The sequence below is a fragment of the Cryptomeria japonica genome, chromosome 8 (genome assembly GCF_030272615.1).
Source record: "Cryptomeria japonica chromosome 8, Sugi_1.0, whole genome shotgun sequence".
Lineage (NCBI taxonomy): Eukaryota > Viridiplantae > Streptophyta > Pinopsida > Cupressales > Cupressaceae > Cryptomeria > Cryptomeria japonica.
Genome location: NC_081412.1, coordinates 129,578,436 through 129,602,013, shown reverse-complemented (window position 1 = coordinate 129,602,013; position 23,578 = coordinate 129,578,436). Strand labels below are relative to the sequence as shown.

The 23,578-nt window shown below is 38.7% G+C and overlaps 1 protein-coding gene across 2 annotated transcripts in view; it reads right to left on the bottom strand.

The window, feature by feature from the left end:
• Positions 1-23,396, bottom strand: part of LOC131041573 (tubulin-folding cofactor D) — a 153,530-nt gene extending 130,134 nt beyond the window's left edge. For both annotated transcript variants that reach the window (XM_057974695.2, XM_057974696.2), the window contains exons 1-2: positions 23,098-23,396; positions 21,785-22,338 (exon numbers count right to left, since the gene is read on the bottom strand). In XM_057974695.2, coding sequence (XP_057830678.2) covers positions 21,785-22,338; positions 23,098-23,295 — 752 coding nt within the window. In that variant the 5' untranslated portion in view covers positions 23,296-23,396. The remainder of the gene's footprint in view (positions 1-21,784; positions 22,339-23,097) is intronic.
• Between the last annotated feature and the right edge of the window lie 182 nt (positions 23,397-23,578).

Sequence of the window (23,578 nt, the reverse complement as noted above, 5' to 3'; positions counted from 1 at the left end):
TGTTCTCAACAATAGGTGCTTGCATAGTTGAAAAGCTCGGACTCAACAACAATTCGCCAAGCCCAAAAAACACAACTCAACAAAAACTCAACAACTTAAAAAATTGCTTAAATTTCATTACGTTGTGCTTTGCACACACTCCCCCTCGCCGACAAGGTCCCCCTTCTTCGTTTTCGTTTCACCCCCAGTGTGGGAGATTTTGATTTTGTTCGCAGAGGAGATGCAGCAGTTAGGAATGTGAGGAGATGATCCTATAGGAGAGTAAGTCCGCCCACTTCCTTAGTCCTAAGGAATTCGCATTGAAAGTTGAGCGTGATCCCGTTCGTCAAAGGGAAGATGAATGAGGAACCGTATGAAGCGATCGCAATTGTTGTCGAATTGACGACCCTCATTAGCAAGTTGAGGGCCTAAGGCAAGTCAAGATTTGCTTTTTGACAAAATGGCAAGGTAAAGGGGTGAGTCGGAAGTGAGCTAATTAAGCCGAGAATGTCAAAAGTTTTCATAATTTAAATATTCAAAATTCTCACAAAAGAGACTAATTTCGGCTTAGGTTTGAAAAATCGGCTAAGTACCCCAAATTGCAAAAAGGGCATAAGTTTGAAAAATCATGAAAATGTAGACTCTTGAGCCGAAATCACTTAAATCGTGCAAAAAGGCCTTTTAGGCCGAAATCATGAAAATGTAGACTCTTGAGCCGAAAACACTTAAAGTTTGCAAAAAGGCCTTTTAAGCCGAAAATGCAAAAGTGCGAAGAGGAGGCGTTTAACATAAACTTTGCAAAAAGGCCTTTTAGGCCAAAAAAGCAAAGATGTAAAAGGGAAGGAGTTATTAAATCATGCAAAATGGCCTCTCTGGCCGTAAAACTTGAAACTTAGACATTTTACTAAATTCACAAAATCCCCTTAGAACCCGAGATTTGAAGAGGGAGAAAAGACCCTAGTTTGCAAAGACGCGATGTGTCCATTCTCACGAATTGATTAAACAAGCCGAAAATCTTCAGATCGCCAAAATCGCGGGACGTATCTTTTCTGGCCGAAATTCCAACAAGACATTCAACCTGAATCCCCAAGGCTGTGAAAATAGCATTCACGTTGAAGTGAAAGAAGATCAAGGTCGCGCGAATCCTTCATCGACCCCAAAGTAGTTTAAGTCTAGCAATTCGCAAATTTTGTGAGGAGTTTAAGTGCAAAAGAAACTCTTGAATTATTCTATTTATGCCGAAAACCCTCTTTATGCCAAACAATTTCTTCTCTTGTGCCGAAAACGAAAAGAAGAGGTCTTCAAAACGCGGTGCATATTTTTCCATTTGCCTTGGAATCAAAAGATCAGAGTCGCGCGAAACCCTTGTGTAGAACGAAATTCGAAGCAATCAATCAAACAATTCATTGCACTTCCAAGTAAATTGAAATTTCCCCCCTTCAATGTTTGAATTGTTTCATTTTATGAATAACCATGTTTCTTTTACCTAGGGTGGAAATGTAAATCGAACCAAGTATATTTTAAAGGTTTAACCTCGTAAAGTGTCACTGACCTGCCAAATTGACCATTCAGCCAAAACTTGAAACTTAGGCAAAATTTAAGAATCCCGGTCCAAAATTGTGAAACGCATAGCATCATCTTTCTGGTAATTTGCACGCAAAATCATTTTAAACAATCAACTTTCAATTATCAAAACATTCAAACATTGAGTCGCAAGCCAGAACGTTTGTAACTTTCCGCCATTATCAATCAGGAGTAACATTTTGAAGCCCGTTCCAAATAGCAATAATTAAACAAGCCAACCTGACTTTCAGCTTCAAATTGCATTTAGTTCCCAGACGATCAGAATTTAATTATTTAAATGTCAAGTTTTAGCAATATATTCAAATTTCGATTATCTCGTTGATCGTCAATCTTAACGCTAACGTCGTAATCTGTTTTGGCTAACTCGTTTTTTGTTGCTTTATCTCACTCGTAATCCGTGTCCGGTTGCGTAGGATAGATGCCTAAATCGACGGCTAAGTCCTCAAAGGCACCTGGCGCAACTGGAACGTCCCGGATTTCCAAAGCTGATATTCCCCGTAAGGTCGAAAAAATGAAGTACCAGTACCAAGGAGGACGAGTTAGGGAGTCAAAAGTCCAGAGTGTGTGGGAAAACATAGGAGAGACGGACCTGGGCCATATTGATATCCAGGATTTCAAGAACAGAGTGTACTCTCCAAATGCCTATGGCAAGCCTAGACGGATGATGGAGAGTGGTATTGCTCAAGCAGCTGGTTTCCCTCCAACCGTGCAGAATTATGAATTAGTGGTTGAGGCTGCTAAACATTATCAGCCGGAAACCAAATTAGTGGTGCTAAAGGGGATGGTACTAGCTGACTTCACGCCTGAAGCCCTTGGGGAAGCATTTGATATCCCATTTCCAGATGATCCCATTGCCACAACTATCGATGAGGCTCAGGTTGTTTATGACATGAATCATGCTAAGTGCAGGACATTGATAAATGAAGAATGGTTCAAAGAGAGAAGACCCCTAAGCACTAGAATTGGTAAAAAGACCCCAAGAAGCGATTTTCACAACGAGTATGGTGATATGGTTACCTTACTCAGCCGGGTCATGGGACTTCCTCAATCCAATCTCTTTGAGGAGTGGATGTTCTACTTCACTGAGCAGGTCTTCACTGGGAAGTCTAAGTTCGACTAGGCTCAGATCATCAGCGACAATATCCATACACAACTGGCTGAACTTGAAGTCTTGAAGAAAGAAAGTACTTTGCCATGACTTCCTACTTGGTCTACATGTTTGCCCGACACCAGCCGCTGACGGGGTTAATTAAGAAAGGTGAGATCAGAAATGGGTCGAATCAGGTGAAGGTATACGACTGCTACCCTCAGTTGCATTACTATGACATTGCAAAAAGAGAAAAGAATAACATCACATAAGCAATTAGTCAGTATGAGCGTGTTAATGATGCCTTTACAATGCACCTGGTTAGATTAATGCAAGGAGGATTGCATATAAGGCTCTCAGAGCAGGCTATCACTCTGATCCGGAAATACGATGCATGGTTCATCCAGTTCCCCAGGTTCACCTACAACAGAATAGCAGGCTTTGAGGGAACACCATTCCAGCTTCCGCGCTATCCATCAAACGGAGTAGTCCTCATGGAGGTAGCAAGACAAGAACACCCCGCAGGCAGCCTACTCAGAGATAAAAAGCAATCGGGGTTCACCTTCCCCATGATTTTGGGTACTCTTGATGCGCACTTCAAAAATACGATGCAAGCTGAGGAGTCATTTGCTGAATTAGCATCCTATTGCTTACAGGAACATTTCCCTAGGAAATACTTTGATCATGATAATTTGGCAAAAAGGGCCTACGGCAAGTACTATAGGTCCAAGGCGTCAATAGAGGACTATTGGAGCAATTGTTCTGATGACTTTGAAGTCTGTCGACGTGAATATTCCAGGTTGAGTATTCAGCAAATGCGGCTTTATGAGTACCACCAAGTCCCAGATCAGGTAACAGACTATGGAAATTGCTTACAAGTCCAAGAATTTGAAGTAGTCAAGGACCTCCCACCAGCCATCGATTGGACTCAGGACCCAATCACAGATTTTGAGGCAGTTATGAAAGCTCCAAGAAGGTACACCGATAACTAGTTATCCCAACAAATTGAGAGACTGACCCATGAAGGGACCCAATTCACATACAATCTAATGGGTAGTCTCGATTTCCAGTCTTCACAGGACGAAGGAACCTCAAGCGCGCCAAAGGAAGAGGTTGAGAAACCTGAAAAGAAGAGAAAGAAAGCAAGGGCCAATAGAGGGACTCGAACATCAAAAAGAACAAGGAGAGAAAAGATCCCAATCAAGGGGCCAGAGGTTACTTCATCATCTAGGGACCTGTTGACGTGTATTTTGTACACAATCATACACAGAATAAAATACCCAAAGGCATCTTATCCTCTCTTGAATAAAGTCGCTAACTGCTGAAGATTTCACAAGAAGGATCAGTTAGGATGACTCCAATGTTCTTTTTGGTAGGGTCTCTACGTGTGGATAAGCACCAGTGGTCGTTGTGATTTGTTGTGTCCTCAAGGGGCCTTACGTTGCCGAAGATTTTGCTGAACTAAACAAATTTCAAAAAATAACAAAAGGATAGGGTTTTGCAAGAGTTCTAATTTAGTCTAACCCTAAGAATGACTTCATGTGGACAAGACTTGGCAAGATTCAACCAACTTCAATTTTGCCATAAAATAACAACTCAATTGAAATTGATGCGATCTTCTAAGGTAACAAATGATTCTTCAATACATCAAAGATCAAAGATACTACCACGAAGGTACATATCCAAGATACAATAACGATTGAAGGTTAAGTGATTCGAGTATTCTCTAGTCGACCACGCAAGGCGTTCCTACAATCAGCAAGAAGCTAGTGGTTTGGAAAGCGAATCCTACCAAAGATCAAGTCCAACACTTTGTCCTTCGAATTAACACACTACTTTGATCGAGAAATGATTCAAGAAAATTGAACAACCATGAAGATAACCAAGAGAATTGCAACAAAACACCATAACTTCAATATTTCATTGATTCCAAAGTCATCATGTACAACAATTGTTTGAATTCTTTCCTCAAAACTCAATCTTGCTACAAAAGTAAATTTCTTCTAAACTCTAATCTCTCTAATACATCAATAATCTAATCTTCTTCTCACATCTAACTTATGAAAATGAAATGAAATGAGGGTATAAATAGCATCCTCAATTACAATGAATGGTCTAGATCAAAAGTAGATCAATGGTCAAGATCATGACACCTAAACCCTAATTAGGGTTTTATTACAAAAGTTCCCCTTTTATTGCACAACATTAAATGCATAGCCAATTATAAATTTGGCACGAAAATCTAGGAAACATAGACCAATGACAATTAAGGTGCCATGTCATCTATAACAACCTCTCATCTAGAATCTTATTCCCTTTCCAATGCTCCTTTTTAGCATATGCAATGAATCTTGATACGATTCCCTCGATCTCAGCAATTGGAATCTCGAGAAGATTCTTCATTCTTTCTTCCAAGTGGATGACCTGATCAAATGCATCTAGAAGAGTTGCGTCCCATGTAAGTTCAAGTTCCTTAGTCTTTTCAATCAGGAGCATGGTAGCAAACATCTGGTCCTGTTGCTCATCTGTGATATTGACGTCCTTGCAAAAGATGACCTTGATTCTATCTTCCAATTCTTGCAAATCCACATCTGTCTCAACTTCGATCCTCCTGCCAAGAATGGTACAAAGTACCTCAAATACTCTGTCCTGGATCGGGTTGATCACCTCCTCAACATGACTGCACCTAGTACTGATGTCCTCAAAGAGAACTTCTTTCATCTGGAGTAAGGTTGACCACTGAAGTAAACTGTGAGGTCCTCCATCCATAATCTTTTCCTGCGCTAAGACCTTCCTCGACGTTTGTCTAATTACTTTCAAGACAGGAATGATAACATCCTTGGTATGAGCAAAAGCGGCTACCGTTATCATCAAATTGTGGATAATCTCAAGAACCTGAATAGCCCTATGAATAGTCTTCATCATCCTTGTTGCAAATTCTACGGCAACTGTATGAGATTTATTCATCCAAGTACTCATACGCTGGACCATACTCCTGAATCTCTCTGCCTCACCAATTGATTGAAGGGGAAGTGCCTGTATAGGTGATCTTGCTGGATCCTGACGTCCTAAAGGCTAATTGAGATGGCTGAAATACGTTCTCCATGCACCGACCTCCCTCTCAAGCTTTCTACTCTTCTCCATTTCTTCTCTAAGCTTGTCCTTCAATGCTTCAAAGGAATCTGTGGCATCATCTAGTGTCTGCTCAGCTGTGGATGGACCTAGCTCAAATGTCTCTACATCATATTCCTCTGCTAGGATCTCACCTTCGTACTTGTCTACTGCCGGTGTAGCTATCTGTAATTTTCTGGATCCAATCTCATCTCTAATCATCTTGGACATCTTGGTAGCCTTTCTCTTCTCTGTCACTTCCTGGGAATGTCCAACAAGGCTCTCTAAATCAATCACATTGTCTTCGTCCTCAATCACAATCACCTTCGTTAATCTTTCCTTCAACCAATTTGGGATGGCTGATCTTGTCTCTTTGACCTGTATTTCCTTATGCAATATTTCTTCTTCTCTGTGAGGAGATGTTACTTCGTCATTGTTCTTGTCTTCATGTAACTCATAATCTTGGAGAGATCCACTTGGCGACCCTTGAGGTACCTGTCCTTCTTTATCATTCTGAACCATCGACTCCATAGACTCCTCTACTTCAAGTGTCCTTTTCTCTTGTCGAGAAGATGTACCGGATGAACGATCTCGGCTGGCCTCTTGTTTCTTCTTGGAAGATTCTTTCTTTCCAGGTCTCTCTTTCCTCTTCGAGCCTCTTGGATGGAGATCGCCTTCACTTGCACTTCGAAGGTTGCCTTCATTTGCATTCCTGGGATTAGGATTACCTTCGCTTACACTAGCTCCACCCTCGGCTGGTTTCTCTTCCAAAGTGAAAGTCATAGCTATGCCTTGCTCTCTCAACTTCTGATGCTGCACATCAACCCACCTGTGAGTACAAGACAAGACCGGAGCCATCAAAGCGTCTAGATCCACGACCTCAGGCTCATTCCAATCTAACCTTATTGATTTGCTTTCTCGATCATAGGATGACTGGAGATGTCTGCCACTGTCCTGAGCTTGGTCGGCCACTCTGTAAATCTTGCATTTCCTGATGAAATCCAAAGGCAATCTAGAATGCATCTTTCTTTTCACTTCAAGATCGTCTAAGAGATTCATCATAAAATCTTCAATCTGAAACTCATGCTTAAACTTCCTACCGACTGTCTCCTCTATATATCCATGTGGATCAAAGCTTTCCCTCAAAGCAAAGAATGAAAAAGAATACAAAGCTAACTCCTTCTCTGCGTCATCCATGGCTAAAGCATTAGGACATACCTCAACTGAATTGCCCAATATGATAGGTACCAAAACTCCATTTCCATGTCTGTGTCTGAATGCCTTCGCATAAGCTGCCAACTGTCTTGTTACCTCAAGTAACACAATTCTGTCTGTCGGATATCTTGGCAACATGTATGGAGGTGAAGGACATCCATGAACTCTGATATAAGTAAACTTCGGAAATTGGATAAACCAAGCACCGTACCTCTTTACTAGTTCCTGTGCATCCTGAGATAATCTATTGTGAATCCCGCCTTGCAACGTCCTTGTGATGTTCATAGTGAAGGTATCATTAACTAACTTGTAGTTACTTCCTGGCAGATGATGCAAGTGAACATAGGAATCACAAACTCTGACCTCGTCGGGTCCTCTTCCAATCACTCCTCTGTGAGGTAGTCCTGCGTACTCGAAGCTCCTGATCAAGACATAAATGACGTATGAACTCATGTGGAAGGACTTGGTAGCTTTGAGTCTCCTCAACTGTACGTCCAAGCAATGGCTAATCATTCTAGCCCAATGAATTGTTCCTTTACCCTGAACTATCACCTGGATGAAGTAGAACATCCACTTTTCAAAGTAAAAAGCTTGAGGGGCTCCTGTGACTCGGTTGAGCATTGTAATCAAATCTCTATACTCCTCCTGGAAATCAATCCTGTGTGGTGTGTTCGGTACCTTGCTCAAGCGAGGACGACTCTTGAGTAACCAGTTCTTGTTAATGATGCTTAGGCAAGCATCTGGATCATCTTCATACATTGACCTGGCTCCTTCTATGCTCTTGTAAATCATATCTCTGTGCTCTGGAAGATGGAAAGCTTCACTTATAGCTTCCTCTGAAAGATAAGCTAAAGTGTTTCCTTCCTTGGACACGATCGTTCTGGATTGAGGATCATAATGACGAGCACACTCGATCATCAACTCATGACACTGTACTGCCGGAGGGAAGCCGGCCGCCTTAATGATGCCACTTTCAATTATCCTCCAGGCGACAGGTGATGGCTTGCCAATGTAAGGGACCTCTCGAAACTTCTTCGTGCTGAAGTTGCCCAAGTTAGTATCTCCAATGTTGCTCCACTTCGACACGATCTTGGTCTCCACTTCTTCGGTCTTTTGATCTTCCTTCATGAGAGCTGGACGACTGGTGGATGCTCCCGCCTTCGGGGTCGCCATACCTACACAACATTTCATAATAAGTAACTAGATATTGCAATGCATAACATAGATTAGATTAATTTTAGGAAACTTCATGATAAGTCTTTGAGTTATCATTTCCTAAATAACGATTGAGCTACTGGAATTCAAAATTTCAAAATTCAAAACTTGAAGCAATGACGATCAACGTTCAAAATCAAAACAATAAATCAATATCGCCATACCTCAATTGAGAGCTTAACTCTTAAAATGCAAAATGAAGAAAATCACCTAGGCAAAATTTGAAATTAGATGGCTTCAACGTGATCTCCTTCAAATGAACGTTCTCTTTATCAATTCGCCACCCTTGGGGATGTCTTTGACGTGATCTTCAATGTCCTTGGCAAGTTCGCTCAATATGGAAACTAAGGTTCGCACGTACTCTCCTTTTGATAATGCTTCGCACCACTATGCTAAATTCGCACTCTCTAAACACAATTCGCACTTCTCCTTTGAATGGAATTTCGCACCTTGTAATTGTCTTCTCCAAATCGCATGCAAAGGGATGATTGAATGATGTTTTAAAATGCCATATCACACCCCCTTTATATAAGCGCTTACCTCCTTAATTGCCTCTAGGCCGACTTGGGAATAAAGCAAATAATAACAAAAATTGAATAAAGGGAGGCCGACTTTTGTATAAATATAAAAATAAAACCCAAGCGCTCACCTCCTTATTTAATTAATTAATTAAAATACCTTTGCAATTAATTGTTTCGGTTTTTTTAAAAGGCAAAATTAATTATTAAATGCCTTGTGCGCACCCATTAAATGCCAATTTTAATTAAAAATATCAAGGTTTATCGAAATTTAGCATTTAATGCAATTTAAAAAATGATGTTGGCGCCTAGACATGGGAAGAAAAATGAACATTAACTTCATCGCTCTAGTCCCTGGGAGAGGGACAGGAGCAATTATGCATGTAGGTCCTCCATCTTTCATCTTTCACGTTTGAAACTTCATCCCCTACGTCCAAAATGAGGTTCTCGCTATATATTTTGATTGTGACTTATTTCATCTTTGGAAAGAATGCTTTTTAGACCATTTTCGCCCTGGTCCCTTGGTGAGGGACAGGAGCGAACTTGTATTTACTCCTTGGTCTTTGCCTTCTAAGTTGCCAATTTGTATTGCAAGGCAAGTAACAACTTTATTCTTTCATTCCACGCGTAGTTTACTTGTCTTTTACAAGGCAAATTTGATATTTGAGTGTTTTTCGCCCTGGTCCCTTGGTGAGGGACAGGAGCGAACTTTGAATCCTAGCTCAAATTTGTCGTCTTTTGACGTTCACTTCTTTTGTGTCGCCTTCCAAATGACGTTTTAAACCTTTTGCAACTTTGCTTTGACATGATCTTCGAAGGATAATGAGTGATTTAGCAAATATCGCCCTGGTCCTTTGGTGAGGGATAGGAGCGATCCTGATGCTTTCTCCTTGATCTTTGCATTTTCGAGCCTCAATCTTCATCATGAGGGAAGCAATGATGTCGTTTCTTCATTCCACTTTTACTTCACTTGGCTTTTACAAGGCACTTTAATGCTTAAATAGATTATCGCCCTGGTCCCTTGGTGAGGGACAGGAGCGATCCTGAAGTTCTAGCCAAAATTTGCTATCTTTCAACCTTTGTTCTTTGTTCATCGCTTCCTAAATGATGTCCTTGATCTTGTGTATCCTTGCCTTGCCTTGATTTTGAAGGAAAATAAGTGATCTTGTGCAAATCGCCCTGGTCCTTGGCTCAAGGACAAGAGCGATATAGGTTCCTTGGCTCAATTAATGACCCTTTGACGCTTAATTTCTTTGTATATCATCTTCTTAAGATACCTTTGATATTTTGTGACCTCGCATATCCTTGACTTGGCGTGAATTTTGAATGAATTAGCAAATATAGTAAATATCGCCCTGGTCCCTGACTGAGGGACAGGAGCGAACTTCAATGTCCTGGGCTCATGCTTGCTTTCATCAACTTGCCATTGCTTTCATCGTGTAAAATGAAGTCTCTTGATCCCTCTTGGCCACTTGATACTTGATAAACCTTTGAAAATCTAAGCCTTTGTGAAGATTTCGCTCTGGTCCCTGACTGAGGGACAGGAGCGAACTTGGGTATATAATGAAAATTTTCCATCATCTTAACTTGTAATTGTCTTCAAAGTGCAAAACGATGTCCTTTACTCCCTTTCAAACATTCGAAATGTGAATAGCAACCCAAATTTGGCCTCATTTGAACACTTTCGCTCTGGTCCCTGCCTGAGGGACAGGAGCGAACTAGGACATTTGGTGTAATTCTTTCAATATTGGCGATTTTTGATACTTCGTTCTTCATTGAGGCGCTTCAAAATGCCCTTGCCACCTTTCACCTTAACTTGGAGAGGTTAAAACTTGGATGGAAGGCAAGATAATCATCATTTCGCCCTGGTCCCTGGCTGAGGGACAGGAGCGAATTTGTACTTGTAGGCTCCATCACACTTTGTTAACTTCAAATTTTATCTTCAACGGTCTTGTAATGCATCCTTTCATTCGTTCATGGCTTGGAATTCATTCAAACTTGGCAGGAAATTGACCTAAGGCAAAAATCGCTCTGGTCCCTGACTGAGGGACAGGAGCGCCTAGGCCAATTTGGAGTTCATTAGGTGTCTTGCAATCTTCAATATGTATTCAACGGGTTCATTTCTCCTTCCTTTCTTGCCTCAAACCCAAAACTAGCTTGCTTTTTGCCCGAAACATGCCTCATGAGGAATTTCGCTCTGGTCCCTGGGAGAGGGACGGGAGCTACATTGAATTTCGCCCTGGTCCCTGACTGAGGGACAGGAGCGATTTTGGCATTTTGGTCCATTTCCCTTCACGAAGGCACTTCAAATTATATTCAATTGATAAAACATATCTCCTTTGATCTCTTCAAATCGTCAAGTTGCTTAAATCCTGCAAGGACAAGGTGATGTTTGATTTTGAGCTCCGGTCCTCCACTGCGGGACAGGAGCGATTTTCACTCCTGGGGCATTTCTGTGCTCATGAAATTCTTCAAATTATATTCAACGGAAAGATCACGCCTCTCTTTACTACTTCCAACTGAAAAATCATCTTGATCCTGCAAAGACAGTAAGATCTTTGAAAACGAGCTCCGGTCCTTCACTGAGGGACAGGAGCGATTTTGCTCCTACAGGCCAAAATATCATGATTTCGGGATTTTGATCACTTCACAAGGTAAAAACAAGTCATTTCCAAAGCCCGGGATCAAATATCAAAATTTTCAAAATTTGGTCAAAATCACTCAAGTGGACAAAATTCGCAATTTCATCATTCATACTTAGACAAATTTAGACTCATCATTCAAAATTCCAATTGAAAATAGACCAACTCACTTAGCCTCTGGCGAATTCACTTTATTCAAAATTGCATCCTACGAAAGGAAGCTCAAAAGGCTCTCAAAACTGACTGGACTCTGGCCTGAAAACGTCAAAACGGGAACCCTAAGGCTTGACCCTAAATCCAGACAACTGACAAACTACCAAAACCCTAAAAAGCAGAGCGAAAGGCGAGCAACAACGAGCAAAAAGAGGGGGTCCCCATTTAAATGGGGCGATGTGTGAAATGGTCACAACAGGACCCCAATTCAGAGGATGATGTGGTTAAACTTGATTACATACCCACTCCAACTTCACAAAGTGATCCTGCTGCATTCGAGGCAAATAATCCTCAAACACAAAATGAGCAAGAAGCAAAGGTAAGGATCATTGGCTTGGACGAACCTGGAAATCAGGTTGAGGAGGGAGAGATTGCACCTGATCAAGGGATTGGTAAGCATGAGCTCACGCAGGAGAGCAGGCATGAGTTGCAATTGAATAGCGGCAACAAAGATGACACCACTATTGAGGGAAAGCAGAAAGGGGATGAGACTCAAGAACCCAGCAAAACTGAAGAGCAGCCATTACAAGAGGATACCCAGCAGTTGTTCAGTGAGGTAGGAGAGAACTCAGCCATGAGCAAGGGATTGGATACTGACATGATCGAGGGGTCTCAATCAGGATCTATTTGGTAAATGATATCTCTATTTCATTGCTTACTATACTTGAGATTGTGATTTTAGGGCAAAAACTAGGGCATTGGAAAAGGGGACATTACAAATGGTACCAGAGCTTTGATCCTGCCATCCTTCAGGGTCAAGATGAATCGATGAATCATTCTAGTCAATAAGAAGGATCTAGCAATATGTGTATTCATGTATATGCTTCGTGTTTTTATGTGTATGCTCCATTTTATATTCATACCTGATGTGTTTCTAGTATATCTACTCCGTGAGTGTCTATGATTACTGTAAACATATTCCTATCATCATGAGATTTCTATTTTTGGTTGATCTAGAATATGATAATAACAAGAGTGAACTAAAAGGATGTGAAAATTGTTTAGGAAACAACATTGTATTTAAGATGTGAGTCATGCTTCTAATCCTCATCTTCACATATAAGTTCTTACCTCAATATTAAGAGATGAGAGAAACTTACAACCTTGCCAACCCTAGTTACAAATTAGTTCAAAATTGCAACTAAGGAGGGTCTAAGGATTAGTTTAGGGATCATCACATTGAAAAGATTTGGTTAAATTTATCATTGCTTGAGGACAAGCGATCTTAGGATGGTCGGACTATCATGCCCCACCATAGGAAAAATAAAAATGAGCAACCAGATAGCAAGGATGGCAATAAGCAGTGGTGATCACTTAAAGGGCAGCGATTCATATTAATGTCATCATAAGACAGCAATTAAACAGACATAGCAAAGGAGATATTTATAAATCACAAAATGCAGAGTTGAAGTCAAAGAAATAAAGCCTACTTCATTAGGAGTTGTTGTTATTAAAGAATTAGATATAATGATAGCATGAGGGCCGACCCAGTATAAGGGGTATTTAAACTGAAATACAATTTCCAAGAGAGCCGACTTCCCATGGCAAGTATGAATTTTAAGAAGGAACAAAAAAAAAAATTATATAACAAATACTTGCTAGCCGACTTCTTTGAAGAGGCATAACCCTTGGCTTTTGAGGCATATAATTACAAAATATTAGAAGGTCATTTAGGGGGAATGCAGGGCATATCTCTTCCATCTACAGCAGACTTAGAACAGAGGTAAAGAACAGATAAGGAGGCAGATTTATAAAGATATATCAATCCGTCCTAAAGGCAGAATTCTGAGTATTGCTGCAGACGCGTAAACATGTTATACGCAGATCTAAAAGGGGAAAAACAAGGATCAGAATTCATTATATACAGTCTACAATCAATCCAATAAGCAGCAAACAATACAGAAATAAATACTTAAACCAAGCAACTATTTGGAAAGGAACAATAAGTCCAGATCTGAAAAATATCAAGGAATCATCATTGAAGAAGCAGAATCATTGGGCATCGAACAAGGATAATCATAAGCATTTGATAAAACCATTATTCATTAATTTGCAGAATCGGAATAAATACATTAAACAGCAGTTTATAACTTTATATACTTATACTGTGGTATGAAGTATAATGCATTGCAATATGATTTGGCTGATTTGTTATTTATCTTCCATTTGATATGAAGTATGAATGTATGCATTGATGATGATGAAGATTCCTTTAATGATTATAGCCAATTAGGCATCCCATTATGGAGGGGAGAATGTATATACAAGGAGGGCAAGTAGCATAAGAATCCATTTGAGTACTAGTAACCCCAAGTGGGGCTGGGAGGCCGAATGGCGAGTGAGTGTCATTCCGTGCTCCTGGGCTTGATGGATAGGCTCAAGGAGCCTTGTATGATCTCCCATGGTGCTTCATAACATCAATAGGTTGTTAAGAAAAACCTTAAGGGAACCCCACATGTATATTATGTAAACAATAATGATTAAGATAATATCCCTAACCCTAGTAGGAATGATCAATTTGATATCTAACATGATTGAGGGGTCTCAATCAAGATCTAATTGGTAAATGATATCTCTATTTCATTCCTTACTTTACTTGAGATTGTGATTTTAAGGTAAAAACTAGGGCATTACGAAACCCCTAATTGTTTTGTTCTACCCACAATTTTATACTAAAATCATCAAAACAAATTGTTAAAAAGACTTGTTGCAATTTCTACCCTATCCATCACTTTTTCTAAACACATCTGTCGTGCAAATCTGAAATCATGCCAAAAAGCCAATGATTTTTATTATTTTTTTAAATTATCAAAACATACAAAAAATCAGACAATTTTTGCAAAAAAGAAACAGAGATTTTTTTCAATAAACAGCACAACTTTCTGATATAGAGGCACGCAATTTTTTATTAAAAAGCCATACGATTTTCAGATGAAACCAATCATGCAATTTGCCAAAAACGTGAAATTTTTAGAAGGAAAAAATCCACATTTTTAGCAAAAGAGATTTTAAATTTCAGCTTCCAGAACTCAAAATTTTCCTTGTATGAATCTGTACGATTTCATAAAAAATTATAGAGTACAACAATTTGGCCCTTCTATGTCACATGCATTTCTCAAATGATCACTGCGAAAAACAATTCCTTAGCCTTCACACGTCCTTAGATCTTGAAGCTTGAATTGCACTTTGATTCCAAATTATGAAAAATACAACACATAATGATTACCAATATATTCAATATATAACTAAGGAGCAAAAGTCTCCTTAGATAAGAGTTACAAAATATTTATTTGTGAAGGCTAAGATGAACAACCAATAAACCAACAGTACAAGAACTTAACTAAAAGAGCCAAAAATATTCCTTAAGTCTATCCTAAGGACTTAATTGACGATTATAAACTAAATAGTACAATTTTGTTTAAATAGGTGGAGGGTGTTTACAAGCACATCTTTTGGACCCCATGTTGTGTTCGTGCATTGAACAACGCATTGATGTAATGTCCCCTAATGGGATATTCCTAGGTCTGCTGTTTATATCAATCTGATCTGCTGCCTATACTCAAATATATGTGTGTATGAGAATCCTTTCCATTCCATCAGGTCTGATTCTCTGGTTATTGATTTAATGTTTCCTCTTCTTTTCCTTTGATGCCTACTTGATTATTGATTGCAGATTTGTATTTGTGTTCTAATCTTTTTGATAATGTTCAAATCATTCTTCCAAATTTTCTTATAATTATGATTCAAGTCTGCTCCTAAATCTACTTTTAATGCTTCAGATATTTTGTTCTACTCCATGGATCCTTCCTTCTCACATGAAAACTCCTCCCCTTTATATCCTCCAATGTGAGGGAGAGTCACACCTCTTCATAATGGTCACAACCTTTCACAATTACCACCCTTCAAAAGAGTCACAACCCTTCATCATTGTTGCCCCTTTGAAAGAGTCACTTCCTTATCTTCTTCCCATAAATGCTTCCTTAATTCCTTTGCTCCCTTCTTTCTTCCTTCATCCCTTTTCTCCCCAAATGAAGTTCTCTTCTCTCCCTTTTATATCTCATGTTTGAAGGAGTCACAACTTTTCATTTCATGCCTTTTGACCATTCATTAAGTATTAATTATATTAAATTTTATTTTTATTATTATTATTTACTAATAAATCCTATTTCAACAAGTGGACATTACAGTCCACCCTTCCCAAAATTGATTGTCCTTGAGCAATATAGGTTTCTAAGAACTAATTAAATCAACCCTTGGAGATTGGTATTTCTTCTTTAATTTGGCTGACCCAACACTTACACCATACTATGGATATCTCTTTGCGTTAAAGCATGGGTGATCTTAGCATATATTAAGATGAGGATTAAAAGCATGGCACATTTCTATTACCCTAAATAAATTCATAACTTTTCGGTTTACTCTTGTTATTCTTGTATTCTAGATCAACCCAAGGCAATAATCATAGAGATGCATGGAATAGAATTGTTGGGAACATCAAGCCCGAACTAAAAACAGAGCATACACATAAAAACATTGAGCATACACATGAAAGCACGGAGCATACACATGAATATATGTAGACATAGTGAATAGGCAGATTACAATAAACATTATGACTAGCCAATCAACCTATAACCAATCATTGCTTAGTTCAGTAGGAACTCAAAAGGGCACCAGTAAACTGTCCAACCCAACTAAGCCCAAAAGCGTGTCACATCCAGATCGTGGCCATTTGTCTCACATCCCACAAGAGGCAAGAACGTCCAACTATGACCAGTTCCATCCCTTGGGGTAATCAATTCATCACTTGGCCCACAAGAGGCAAGAACATCCAGCTATGACCAATTCCATCCCTTGGGGTAATCAATTCATTACTTGGCCCACAAGAGGCAAGAATGTCTGACTATGACTAGTTCCATCTCTTGGGGTAATCAATTCATCACTTGGCCCACAAGAGGGAGGAACATCCAACTATGACCAGTCCCATCCCTTGGGGTAACCAATCGTCACTTGGCCCACAAGAGACAGGAACATCCAACTACGACCAGTTCCATCCCTTGGGGTTATCAATTCATTAAGTTTGGCCCACAAGAGGCAAGAACATCCAACTATGACCAGTTCCATCTCTTGGGGTAATCAATTCATCACTTGGCCCACAAGAGAAAGGAACGTCCAACCATGACCAATTCCATCTCTTGGGGTAATCAATTCATCACGTGGCCCACAAGAGGTATGAACGTCCAACTATGACCAGTTCCATCCCTTGAGGTAACCAATTCATCACTCAGCCCACAAGAGGCAAGAACATCCAACTATGACTAGTTCCATCCCTTGGGGTAATCAATTCATCACTTGGCCCACTAGAGGCAAGCATGTCCAACTATGACCAGTTCCATCCCTTGGGGTAATCATTATTCCACAATTCATAATAAATCTCTTCCACAAATCTGTTGTAGAGTCTTCTATAATCTGATCATAAAACTGTCATAAAGTATTCACAATCTCTTCTCAAAAGTCTGTTACAAACTCTTCATATAATTCACATTAGATCTTCATATAATATTCTCTCTTAATCTAGTGTATATATTATATACTTGATTGTCTTCTTCGCACACAATACATGTATGTTCAACAATCTCTCGTAAGGTCTTACCATTGTCATTTAGTTGTTGCCATCTTTTTGGACTCAGTTAATATATACCTTCTCATTGATTAGAATGCATAATCAATTTATCTTTACCCTATAGGCTGGCAAAATCGTGCTCTGATACCACTTGTAATGTCCCCGAATGGGAAATTCCTATATTTTTGCACAAGCACCTTGTAAATGCACAAGTCTGCTGCTTATATCAATCCGATCTGCTGCCTATACTAAGATATATGCGTGTATGAAAATCCTTTCTATTCCATCGGGTTTGATTCTCTAGTTATTGATTTAATGTTTCCTCTTCTTTTCCTTTGATGCCTGCTTGATTATTGATTGTAGATTTGTATTTGTGATCTGATCTCTTTGATAATGTTCATATCATTCTTTCAAATTTTCTTATAATTCTGATTTAGGTATACTCCTAGATCTTCTTTCAATGTTTCAGATGTTTTGTTCTATTCCATGGATCCTTTCTTCTCAAATGAAAACTTCTCCCCTCTATATCCTCCAATGTGAGGGAGAGTCATACCTGTTCATAATGATCACAACCTTTCACAATCATAACCCTTCATCATTGCTGCCCCTTTGAAAGAGTCACCTTCTTATCTTCTTCACATAAATGCTTCCTTAATCCTTTGCTCCCTTCTTTCTTCCTTCATCCCTTTTCTCCCCAAATGAAGTTCCTTTCTCTCCCTTTTATATCTCATGTTTGAGGGAGTCACTGTAAATGTTGTTCAATTTTCAATTCAATATGCAAGATGTACTCTAATTTGTATTCTCTATATCTATGTATTATCTATCTCTATTATAATTCTGACTATCTTCTTTGTTTTGCAGGTGAGAGGAATATTTATCGATTTCAATATCCTCTTCACAAATATCAAATGATATATATATGCAAGAGGGGAGGATCAAGCAGTGCCTTGACTGATCATGTCTTATGGACATGACCGATCAAGACACTACTTGATCACACCCTTTGATATATATTATCAACCGGTGTTTCTTTAATTACCAGCCTGATACTAATCGGGGTCCACGTAACTTAGTGTATATGCCAATCGGTATTCACGATGTATGCCAAATGATGTTTGCGTGGCATATTAACCGATGTGAATCGGTGTCTAAGTTAACCGACATCGATCACTAACTAAAGGTTATATATGTCAAGCGGTGCATACTTTGCCACCCGAAAGCAACTCGATAATCATTATTTGTTTATCGCTGGGAACAAATCCAATGTAAATCGTGATACATGGTTAACCCGATAGCCATCGGTGATCACCGATATGCCATGCTATAATATGATTATCGATATTGATCGACTAAAGTATATTTGATATATAAATGAGGAAGGATTATCAAATGAAATAGCTTGAAGTTTTCTTGATAGTTTATCGATAGGATAAATGATTGAATGAAAGACTTCATTTATCTCTCATTCAATCATTTATCTTACCGAAGCTACCATGCATTAACAGTCACAACTTTTCATTTCATCCTTTTGACCATTCACTAAACTTAACAAAATTTCAATTATATTAAATTTTTTTTTTGTTCTTTTATTTTTAATTTATTATTATTATTATTTATTAATAAATCCTACTTCAACAAGGGTACATTACAATTGAAAGACAGGGAAAATAGATTGAGTGAAGCAAGTGATGGCAGAAGTCGGAGATATTCAAATGTTCATTTGCAACCACCACACCTCATTAGCTCTCTTCAAAACATTTTCAAAGAAGAGATTCCTCAAACCTATGGACAGAAGATATGTCAATTACTTCATTTTGTTAGAAAGGATGCTTGAGGTGCATGAGCCTCTATAATTGATGATGGTGAATTCAAAGTGGAGTAGATGGCCTAATTCAAGCTCTATTGAAGGAAAAGCCATCAAAAATAAGATCCTTGATGATAATTGTTGGTCCACTCTGAGGTAAGACATTGCTGATTTTATTAATAAATTGTTGATTTTCTTGCTGATATTGGCATGGGGTGATGCTTAAGTTGTAGTGGTGTTCGTAATTGTTGAATGGTTATATTGGAGATGAGGTCCCCCATTTGTGCCCTGTAAGACATTGCTGATTTTATTAATATATTGTTGATTTTCTTGCTGATATTGGCATGGGGTGATGCTTAAGTTGTAGTGGTGTTCGTAATTGTTGAATGGTTATATTGGAGATGAGGTCCCCCATTTGTGACCTCATGGTTCATAACTCTGAGTCGAAAGCATTTACTCCTCTTTAAAAAATATTGCTGAATTTCTTATTAAATTTCTGATTTTAAGACTTTAATTTTATTGTTCAATGTTTTAACTTTCAAAGTTTCTAACTTGTCAATTAATCCTTTAAAAAAATTTGTTTGCATTTTGCAAATATGTTTGCTCTTTCATCTCACCTATTGTAGATGTCATTAGATATGCTAATACAGACTCTCCTAGTCTTCAAGAGATATATGAGATATTTGACGACAAGTTTGGAAAGATAAAGCAAACAATTTTGGCTAAGCATCTTACTTTGGATTATATAAGCAACATATTAAACCCATTGTGATGCGGAGGTAGAACACCATGAACACCCTACTTCATATAGCAAAGTTTTCTCTAAATTCCAAATGGTATGCACCAAAGGCTCAAAGACTGCCATCTAGTGATGATGAAGAGGTGAAAGAAGGGCTAATGAAGGCCTTTCGAAAGATGTATTTAGTTGAAGAGTCTACAAAACTTTACACACAATGACTTGCCTTCAAAAATCTTTGTGGTCCAACATTTTGTAAACCAAAGGTGAAGATAGATAGAACTACATTAGCTCAAACTAACCCTATTGGATGTTGAACATGACACGAGAAATACACCATAGTTGAGGATGCTTGCCATTCATGTCCTTTCATGAGTTGCTAGTTCCTCTAATGCAAAGAGAAATTAGTCCACATACAACTTTATCCACTCCATCAAGAGAAATAGGCTTACCTCTAGACAAGTAGAGAAGCTAGTGGTTGCGCATAGTGCTCACCAGCTTCATGATCATCACTCCAGAGTATCGACAAACTCTAACTTTACAATGGGATGTTGATCTCGAAGACGTCACCTAGGTCGTTGAGGAGGCACAAAAGGGATCAGTTGGGATTCCATTGGATGAGATAGGCCCTCACGATGGCATTGACTCGAAGGAATTTGATTTTGATGCAATGTTGGGATATGAAGATTAGTTGCAACAATATACTTTCTTTTTTGTATTTTCGTATTGTAATTGAAAGTGAAACATGCAGCCTTTGGGCATTTGCTGTAACTTGTACACTATTTTTTAATAGCATATGCATATTGACAATGAACTATGAAAACAATTAAGTTTTGACATTTGCTAATTTGTTTGACTATGATGTGAACTCTCAATTCAACACAACTGTTATGTATCGAGGATCTATAATGTATATGATGAATGCTTTATCAATGTTATCATATGAATATTTAAAATTTCCCTGTTTTTCATAAAATTGTCCCCTGCCATCTCCAAAAATGGCCTGAAAAATCACCATCTATAAAACTCATCCTCCCATCCCTGTCCCAAAAACTTGGGGTGACATAGCTAAAAACACTGTAAAAACGCTTGTCCACCATCATTTCAAATCACCAACAGCAAGTTGCAAGACAAAGAGAAAGAGGAAGAAGAATAAAGATAAGGTGAATGCACCATAAAGGTCATTGTTGCCTTAAAAGGTTTTAAATTGGGCTTGGTAGCGTGGGTTCCATCCTGACCCTACACCAATATTATTGTCACCAAACCCCACGAGGGGTGCTGCCCCTCAACCCTGCTGGGTGCCACCACCCCTATTACCTGCTTTGGTTTTCAAAAGCAAAAGATTAAAAAAATTAAATTTCATTTATACTTTTCGCTTGCTGAGAATATATCAATTCTGAGTGATGCTACTATCATTGCAATCGAATTGTTTAGAAAGTATATACAATGATCTTAGTGAAGATGCTTGGATTTCATATATGTAAATTGGGACAGCAACTTAGTGTGGACCTCTTTCTCAAGATATGTCTCTAGTGAATCCCTTACTTGGAAACATGTTGAAGCTCCTGACTGGTATTATAAACAACCCATACAAAATTTGGCTGGCATTCATGTGTCCACTTTTATTCGTTTGAGGAACAATGCTGAAGCCCAAGTTTAACAATCTTTGAAAACAAAAGATGCAGAAATAGTGCCAGAATTTGCTCAGAGTATTAACAGCGTGACTGACATTGAGATGTCAGACAGTGCAAAAAGATGATCCTACAAAGTCTAACAGTGGAGTCTAGGTCAATGGTACAATTTAAATACCACTTAAGGGTGAAGACGTATTAAGATTCGTTAAAAAAAATAAACTGTCAATGTTCATGTGTGACTTTATAAGATACACCAAATTCATGTGTATTTTAATAAATCCTATATTACAGCCAACAAATAGACTATAATACATATATTTCTTATTTTAAAACTGCAAAGATTTTCTAGCCATTTTATCTTTGTAAGAATTTCCCATCACTTAAAATTCTCCTTGTTTGCAAGTAACATATCTGTAAATGTACCTTTTTAAAGCAGATTTCATGTCAGGGCGAGTTACAAGCCGCGAAAGCAATACTCCAGCCATCTTCCGCATTGGACCAGGGTTTGAAAGATAATCCTTACAGACTGTTATCATCCTCTCAACCAATGGCGGCGGCGAATCTTTACCTGAGCAGTTCTCTGCCCCTGCCAAAGCTGTGTCCACAGACGACATGTCAAAGGGAATCAAAACTAAAATTGAAAGCCACAGAAGCATGGTACACTTGGTCTCCATTTCTCCTGTGCTTTCTTGTCTTAAAGAGCTCAAGACCATTGATGTCCCGTGACATTTCTCCAACAGAGACACTGCGAGCTCCAGATCAGAAACCTGGTGAGGTAAAAACCTTATAACCGTTTTATAACTGCAGACTGTAACCAGAGTGTATATAAGTATGCACAGAGGTTTGATGATCCCCATAATGCTATCAGATTCAAATCCTATTTCGATTGTTTTTGCTCGAACAATGTTCATTAATGGCGAAACTATGCTTTCAAGGTGTGGCTCGAGGAGCTGCCCCTGTTCTTGATACTTATCCATCTGCAAACAAAAAAATTAATAATAGAGAATTCGAGCTTCTGCGATCAAAATTAATTAGAAAGAGAGCTTGAAAAGAAAACTGCGTTGAAAATGATTTTGATCCGGCACATCATCAGACAAAAAGTGATCATACAAATCGATATAAGCCATTTTTTTCTGAAAGGAAATTCAGTATATTTTTTAATATAAAACAGACATTATATTACCACGGAACATCAATAATAGCATATTGCCGTATCAAAATATAAGTACATTCACCCTCGTCTCATAATTAAGTTTCATATGTTCTTCAGACGTGTGAACCAAGGAGGGGGAAGGCCTTTTATTGCCCTGAAACTAAATGTATTCATTTTTCCAAGACAAGCTCACTGAAGGATGTAGTTATTTTCTTGCCCTGCAACTAAATGTATTCATTTTTCCAAGACAAGCTCACTGAAGGATGTAGTTATTTTCTTGCCCTGCAACTAAATGTATTCATTTTTCCAAGACAGAAATCAACGGAAGGCAGAGGAGGGTATTTTCTTGACCGCCAACTAAACATAACAATGGTTTTCAAGACAATCTCAAGGAGAGAATCCAGGCATTTCTCTGCACTGAAACTAGATTACTACATGATTTTAGAAGGGTCTCTTCTGGCCTTGCAATTAAACTTCGTCAATTTCCTGTAAGGGAAAGTGGAGGGGGGCTTTTCCTTGCCCTTAAATTTGTACTTAAACTAGGTATTACTTGATTAGGCGATCGCAAGAGATAATTCCTTACGATGACTTGAGCTCTTTTGACAGCAGAGATTTCGACTGCGCCACCGTTTGTGACAATGGTGTGCACAAGATCTTCCAGGATTTTCCATTCATGCACAAAGGACTTGCGCATTACTCTTTCTTTCGAGGAGCACAACTCATCGTCTGAATCTGAATCGAGCACTGCACTGCTTGCTGCAACTGTTGCTTCAGAATTCATTGCTGGGAATCGACCCCTGTTTGCTTGCTTGTTTCCTGAGAAATGGAACACAACAAACTCTCTTCTTACTTCCCGCCGGTTCTGCGAAGAGAATAATAAACGGGAGAAAAATATATATATAAAAAATCAGGTACACATTTAGGATCGTTAAATTGTGCATAAAAATATAAAAAATCCAAACTTAAAATTAAATTTAAACGAGAATCGCTCTGAAACTTGTATTTCAATATTTTTAACATAAATTAACATTTTTAATTTTTGTTATACCTATTTTCCCTAATTT